Source organism: Vanellus vanellus, assembly GCF_965231255.1.
Source record: "Vanellus vanellus genome assembly, chromosome: 1".
NCBI classification, from domain to species: Eukaryota; Metazoa; Chordata; class Aves; order Charadriiformes; family Charadriidae; genus Vanellus; species Vanellus vanellus.
The window spans coordinates 104536088-104544015 of NC_138905.1; the positions used below are offsets into that span (position 1 = coordinate 104536088).

Here is a 7928-nt window from a genome sequence, read left to right on the forward strand (position 1 = left end):
TTGAGTTATGAATTATGAAGTTAGCTTAATGTGTGAAAGAAATTTCCGCAATGTTAGTGGGAGAAGGGAGCGCAATGCACAGAGTACATTGGCCTACGCCATTTCACAGCAGTTGTACTGCTGTAAGTATAGCATAGAAGAGTCGCCACAGAGATTGAGTTGATGGACTTGGTTTAGGGGGAGAACTGTCTCTCCTGGGCAATGGGGAGAAATCAGTTGCTCTTTATTAAGAGCTTATCCTTAAAAGGCTAAAATGCTTACAAATCTATAAAACGTTTCTGCTTTCTGCTGCAGTATACTTAATTATATACCTCTAGTTATTTAAGCCTTTACAGAAGTAAGCAACTAGCTGCCTGATTTATAAGGCAGAAAGCCAATGAAGTACAGTTGCAGTGTGTTAAATGAATGCAGGTTACACTGAAGTGTTTATTTCAGGCAGCTGCGTTTCAGCAAGAGATTGCAGTCCCTTACAGGTATGGCAGTCTTAGGAACAGTCAAGTTCTGGGAGGTTTAGTAGCAAAGAGTGATTGAAGAAAGAGGATTTGGAAAGTTTCTTTGTTGGCGTAGTTTGTCTCCTCACAACTTCGTGTCGTCATTGTTGTCACTGTCTGCTTTTGTAGAGGCAGCTGATTGCGAAGAGGAGGATGAGCTTGCCTGCAGAGGAGTAACAAATAGATTCTGATTATTTTTAGTTTGTAAACGTGTGATAGTCTGCAGTGTTATGAAGGACTCATCTGCACTAATCATGTACTTGTTTGAATGGCAGAATGAGCCAACGAATGTGATTTTTGTTGTTCAAGTGCTTTTTGGTTACGTACATTTAGAGAGAAATTTGTTCAATAGAGGTTTCCTATTGTTTAATTCCCGTACCTGCTGAATTTGCACACAAAAGTGGTGCTAACTTCAGATCTGCAAAATGCAGCTTAGTGACTAAGAAACTTTTGAAAAAACTTGCAGCTGGATATTTGCAGACCATGCTAATGAAAAATGAATAGGATACTGTATTGGTCTTACTTTTCAGTGTTGGTCTCTCTTGCATGATCAGAAAAGTAGCATTTAAATATTTAAGGCTGACCACACAGAGGGTTCACAATGACTGTTTCAAGAAGAAATACCTTTGTGCTTTTCTGACTTTGGTCATGGTTCAGATTCTTTCTAATAACATGAAGTGTGTAAAATATTTTCAAATCAGTACATTTCCTAGAAAATGTCATAATAACCTGTCAGTTGCTTTTTCCTTCTACAAAATGATCTGTTTTGAAATATTTCACCTGATTTCCCCAAAAGTAGTTTATGCTTTTTGGTGTATTTCAGCACTTTTTCCCCTGTACTTTCAGGATTGTATTGCCTGTTTCCCATCTTCATTAAGGACTACTGTATTTGGATTATCTTGTTCCATAAAATCTCTTGTATGTCTATCTTTTCTGTGATTTAATCTGGCATTAAAGATACTCACCTGTATTATGTGTGGGGAAAGGAAGAGTTGTTTATGATAATTGGACCACAGCTTCCCCTTTAATAACACAGACTGACTTGTAAAAATCCAGGCTCAGGTTAAAAATCCTAGCTCAAGAGTATGTACTAGCTGAAAAAAGTTCTTTTCCTGTCCCTTAGATGATCCCTCAACATCTACTTAATGTGGTGTTACTCACCCTTTCCCTTGGTTCAGGTGAGTTTCTCTCTGGCTCTGACAGGTGGTTTCCTTTATAAGCAGGAGGTTCAGAAGTGTCGTGGACTGGATCTGCCATAGAGGCTGTGATGGGAATGTTCTGGCCCTGGAAGTATTTGTAAGCATCTTTGCTGCACACCAGTAGCGTTAGTCTGTCACCACTGTCTTGGATTCTTGCCACCACTTTGTCATAGGATTCATTGATCACATTCACCCCGTTCACTTCCACTAAAAAGTCGTTATTTTCTACACCGGCTGTGTCAGCTGGCCCATGGTTTTGTACCTGCAAAGGCAAGTTCAAACTGTGATATTAGCATAAAACTTGGAAAGATGCATTAGCTACGGATGGTAAGCTAGACCGTTGACTGCTTTCCTTACAAAACATCAAAAAAAAAAAAAAAAACATGGGGAAGGGGAGAGATTTGTGGGGCAGAAATGAATTAGGAGAGGCAATAGGCCCAGACATAATAAACATGGAACCTATCAGTTTGAGATTTAAGATGCATCTTGGTATTGATAAGCTTCATTATAGAAACGTGGCATGGTAGAATCATGAAGATGGGGAAAAACAATTCTTATTTGCGTGTCCCTGTCCAGTAGGTTTAAAGTTTACTACATTTCACACATTCCTTCGTAATGAGTGGAAGCCCTCTTCTCGAGAAAGCTAAAGGCACAGACATAATTGGAGCCAGTAGAGGTTTGACTTTTGCCAGCTGTGGAATTCAGAGAAAGGGCGGGGGGAGTAGAGTGGGGTGAAAGTCTCTCTTACATTTAGGATGTTCAACAGTCAAAAAAAGTATTTAAAATACTACTTTTAGCATGCCAGCCTCATGAATAAAAGCAAAAATTATGCAAAAGCTGGGTTCCCTATCCCTTTAGATGTCTAACAGAATGAGGAATGTTTTCTGGTGCTTATTTTTTGTCTTGGTCCTAGGATGTCAGTCTGAGGTTAACAGTTACAGCTCATCTGAGAGCGCTGGAGAAGAGACTTGTCTTTTGTGGCTTTTCTTGTATGTATTTGTAGGGGAAGGGAGGAGGCTGTCCGACAGACTACCTGAGCTTTTCCTTGTTCCTCATTTTACATTAGTACCTCATTGATGAACAGTCCAGGCTTGTTCTTGATCATGTTTAAACTGAAGCCAAATCCACTAGGCCCTTTCACCATCTTGCAGATTCTTGGCTTGTGGTTCACTTTCTGCTCAGTGTGCAACTCCACTCTTTCGTCCATTTTAGCTGGAGTTGGATCTTGTGCTTTGTAGTAGTATGAGAAGGGGGAAATTTGAGCCTGAAAGAAGTGACAAACAAAACTTTGTTAACATAGAAACTTCTGTTGTGAAATCTGTATTAGGCTTTCATGCTCAACATGTTCTGTTTGAAACTTTTTTAATGACTCAGACTTGAGCTGCAATGAAGAACTTTTTGCTATTAATTTCTGACTGAGTGGCAAACTACAGTGTTGATCTGTGAAAAGGGAATTTTGTTATTCGTTTTGTTCATAAATGGTTACACAGCCGCGTAGCTCTGAATTTGCTGTCTTAAACTTCTAACCTTTCTTATGGTGTGTTTAAATTTAGAATTGTTCCAATAGTGCCTATAAAAAATCTGGAAGAGGCCAAAAATTTGGGTGTTTAGTGACTTGCTATACAAATGCAAGGAGAGTTGCTGAAATATGGGTGTACTTAGACATTTTCTGCAAGTTGAAGAGGTGTCTGTCAGAGCAGACTGGCTGTTTCATTGCTGCATATGTCCCTTCATAATAAGTTATGAATTCTTAGCAGTAATTTGCATTTTCTTACCAGTTTATACATGGCATCAGTCTCCTGATCCACTACTAAGAGTGTGGTTTTTGCCTCAGTCTGCTTAATTTTTCCCACCACACTGTCATGATCCAGACCATCCACTTGCTCGCCATTGACAGCTACTAAGATGTCATTGTCTTTGAGGCCCGCCTTGTTTGCTGGGCTCCCAGAATCAACATCCTTGATTACATGATCTAAGATCAGAAGGGAAAAAAGATTGATGTGAACGCATATGCTTGGTAAGTTTAAAGACATTAAAATGCATAGCAAAGGCTAATTGTCAGAATTGCGCTTCAGGTTGAGACTATTTCTCTGATGTTTGCAACATGTCTATAGAGGGCTTCTCCTAGATGACCGGTAAGAAGCCAAAGAGAATGAAGTCTGCAAAACTTATACAGGAAGAAACTGTAGCGAATGTCATGGTCTGTGTGTTAACTTGGTTCTTACCACCGGTAGTTTGTTCCATCCGTAGATAAAAGCCATAACCGTTTTCTCCTTTCTGGATCTCAATAAGTCGCGGTTTGAGGGGAAGCAGTCTTAGGTTGGCGCTCTCTTTGTTCAGTACCATCTTCTGACTTCTGTAATAGTGGTCCGTTTCTTCATTTGAAAGTAGAAACATAACATGATTTTCAGACTTCTTTACCTGTGACAGTACATGTACAATCTCAGATGTCACCCCTTCAACAACATGTGGGAATTGTAGATACTTTGGTAACTGGCGTGCTGGTACATAGTGGTGTGTGGGTGCTGTTGGTGAACGAGCCATAAGGTGTAGGCCATGCTACTACAAGTTGATTTTTTGTTTTCTTTTCTCCAGTCAGAAATTTGGACCATGACAAGATCTTGGGCATGTAAGATCCAGCACATATATGAGGAAGTTTTCTGTATTTCATACTGTGTTCCTGACCTCTAGGGAATTAGCTGTAGGGTGCCGTGAGGGTGGCATACAGTGCCAGTAGGATCTACTGACCCTCGGCAGAGAGTGCTTGGCTTATCTAGATGTAGAACTCTACAATATAGACGTATCATGCCATCCGTACCACTATTTCAGATTACAGTGAGAAGAGTCAAGTTCTGTCACTCTTGGTCATCTTCCATCTTCCTGTATTACTAATTCTGATGTTTTTTTTGTTGTGTGTTTTTTTTTTTTTTTTTTTTGTCTGTTCAATCTCTCTGAGTCCATCCTTCTCTTATTCATTTCTAGTCTAATGGGTGCCCTCTTTACCCATCTTGACCAACGTCACTCTGCTGCTGATATTACAGCAGCTCAACAAAACACAGGTGTTGCAGGGTTCCGTAGTTAGTAGCGCGCACTGAATTGTGATTCTGGAATGCCAGAGCACATACTGCCTGTTTCATGCCTCTCTGAAATCTCTTCAGCTTCAGCTGTGTTTTAGCAGTGCCAGTGGTGGAAAGCTGGAAGCCTCATTAACAGTGTTCTTTGCAGCTGAGGCCAAGTACTGAAATTACTTCCACAGTAATTTTCATTAGTTTTGGACTTCTTAACAGGAAAAATGAACTACTGTCTAAACCCATGAATTTTCCCTGTTCCACGTTAACTGTATCATCAGAGAGTTCCCCCTCTTCCTGCCCTGAAAACCACATTTGATGATTTGCCCTCTTACCATTAGGAGTATTTCCAGGACTTCTAGGAACAGAGCATGATTTATTTAATAGGGTTCCTGGCAGCAGTATGCTTCTGTTATTTAAAATTCTTTGGGCAGTCTTGATGGCACTACTTCTTCAGAGTCAGTTTAAGAGGCTGCTTGACAACAGAGCCAAAGCAGAGGGGTACTCTGCTGTGGTGATGATATATGAACAGTAGCTTCTGAGATTTACTGTGAAGCATTCAAATCAGCCAGACCTGCCTCCTCAGTAACCCTGATAGGTCGCTGTAAAAGTGCACCAGAACAGAAGATGAATCAGTATGCAAACTAATACCTTTTCCACCACTTCCTCATGTGTGTCGCTTTCCACATTTTTTCCATTGATTTCAATCAGGCGATCGTTATTTTGGACACCAGCCTTTGCAGCTGCTCCTTCTGATGAAACCTCTACTATGAACAACCCCTTATGTCCTGAAATAAACGAAAACTCATTAAACGGGGTAAGTCACTGAAACGTGCCAGAATTTAATGGTTAAGGAAGCTCAGGACTGATGTCCTTAGAGACTTGTGGTCTTTGCTTACGTGCAGATTACAGTGGCACCACAAACCTTCCACATAAACACACCTCTGTCTCTTACTCTGTCCTGGAAAAATCACTTCTGTGGGGAAGGGAGGCATTTGTTCACTCTCTACAGCTCAAACAATCTTTTATTTCTCTACCAAGAGTGCCAAAGGGGCTGATTAAGATAGCTGAAAGGGATTTGATTCCTGCCCCCCTCCCCTCCCAGTCTGATGCGAGGAGCTGTTTTTATTGTTTTGTACATTCCATAATCTCCTGTGTTTGGAAGTCTTCCATGTTTGGTCTGTCAGTTACATGGCATTCCAAAATACCCTCTTTACAGGTGATTTTTTTCCAGAAGATTTCCCTATTTTGTTGACTGGCCTTGGAAGAAATGCATATGTGGAAGAGGTTCTGAATCCTTTGCTTTCTAAACGAAATAACTTACAAATCAGGAAAAGTGTTTATTACAGCTGTGTAGAACCTTGTGTGCTGATTCCTGAGGTGAGGAATGGAACAGGACTTAATGTAGCATCTTGAGTGTATATCTGGTATTTGAGCAGGGACTGCAAATTTAGTTTTGGTAAGTGGGCTTAAATAACAAGCAGAAAATTGCTTATTCTTTTTACCTCTTCCCCTCCCCCCCCATGTTTTCTCCACCCCATAAGAAATGCGGTCTTCAGAAAACTGTGCACTGCATATGCTGTCTAGAAATGGACTGGAGATGGATCTGAATTCATCTTGCTGCTTCTCGCTTTCTTTCTGTTAGCAAGAGCAGTTTGTGTGTCCCCATTGGCCTCCACATTAACTGTGGTTGCCTGTCTCCCTGCTGCCATATGTGTCTATAAACCATCTTTTCTCCCCAGGCTCTCACCTTCTGTGGTTTTCAGAGAGAAGCCATAGCCTTTGTCCTCCTTCACTAAGTAGCAGAGCCGGGGTTGTGGGACGGCAGTGATTGCTCCATTGGCCATGGGTAGTGGTGACTGTTGCTCCTGCTGCTGTCCTGTTGACACCTTTTGACCCAGGTCTTCCAAGTTCACTCCTTCCTTTTCTGCCTTTTGATAGGATGTGTCATCCAGAACAAGAAGTACAACAGAATTCCCACTGTTTTTGACAATCTCCACCACCTGTAGTGGACAAGGTGAAATGGCAAGTAGGTGCTAGAGTGATTGACTTAAAAGCTGTCCTCAGAAGGGTTGTGCTGTCTACTGCTTTTGTTGTCTTATCCCTCTGCTTACGCACTATGGAGCCACTTCAAAGACATTTAATGCCAGTGGTGGGTAATGAATGGTACACGGAGATACTCAGAGCAGTTGACGCAACTCTTGGATTTCCTAGCCAAAGATGCGATAAAAACTGGAAAAGAAAGCTTCACGTAGTGCAGTGGCTCTGGCTAATAGGGGAGTAGTATGGATCCCAGACTAAACAGAGATGTACCTGTGCATGTTCCTCCTTGTCTACAAACACACCATTAACCCTGAGGACTCTGTCTCCATCCTTCAAGCCAGCCTTTTCAGCTGGACTGTTCTTTTCCACATTCCGGATGAGATGCCCTGCTGTGTCTTTCTCAATACGCAGGTAGAATCCGTAGCTCTTTTGGGGCTTTTTAGTCACTTTACATTCTCGGGGCTGGAGAACAGAAGTCATCTCTACCAGACAGGAAGGAAAAGGTATGTGTGAGTAAAAACAGTAAGCTTACCTAGATATGTTCCCTCTAAATACATATTGAGACAGTTTGCTTCAGAATTCTTGGGATTTTGTTTCCCAGGAAATCCACCTGTGCAAAGTTGAAGCTAGTTAACAAGGCCAGGGAGAAGAAACCAATCCCTTTTCCCTCTCCCTCCCTGCTTTTCTTGTCTCCCTATCTCAAATAAAGTTAAGTAAGATGCAGAACTGGAAGACAGAAGTTGTCTGCCTGGGATAACACAGTGAAAATTGAGGTAAGGATTTAATACCAGTATTGAGTCTTACAGATGAAAAATAATGGCAGCACAAAAATATTGGAACACTATAGGAAATTTACGTGACAAAATGGGATTTCACAGAATCGCAGAATCGTTAAGATTGGAAGGGACCTGTGGAGTTCATCTCATCCAACCTCTCTGCTTAAGCAGGGCCACCTAGGACCAGTTCCCCAGGACTGAGTCCAGATCGCTTTTGAATACCTCCAAAGAGGGAGGCTCCATTACCCCTCTGGGCAACCTATGCCGGTGCTCAGTCACTCTCCTAATAAGAAAGTGTCCTTACGTTCAGATGGAGCTTCATGTGTTTGAGTTTGTGCCCACTGCCTCTTG

At 41.6% G+C, this 7928-nt stretch overlaps 1 protein-coding gene across 1 annotated transcript; it reads right to left on the reverse strand.

The window, feature by feature from the left end:
- Positions 1-246: 246 nt before the first annotated feature.
- On the reverse strand, positions 247-7281 carry PDZK1 (PDZ domain containing 1; the record flags this gene model as incomplete). The annotated part of the gene is made up of 8 exons (XM_082498415.1): positions 247-654; positions 1653-1952; positions 2760-2954; positions 3466-3662; positions 3916-4111; positions 5410-5546; positions 6509-6761; positions 7072-7281. 8 exons carry the CDS (start codon positions 7279-7281, stop codon positions 577-579), a joined length of 1566 nt encoding a protein of 521 aa, XP_082354541.1. The 3' UTR covers positions 247-576.
- Positions 7282-7928: the final 647 nt, after the last annotated feature.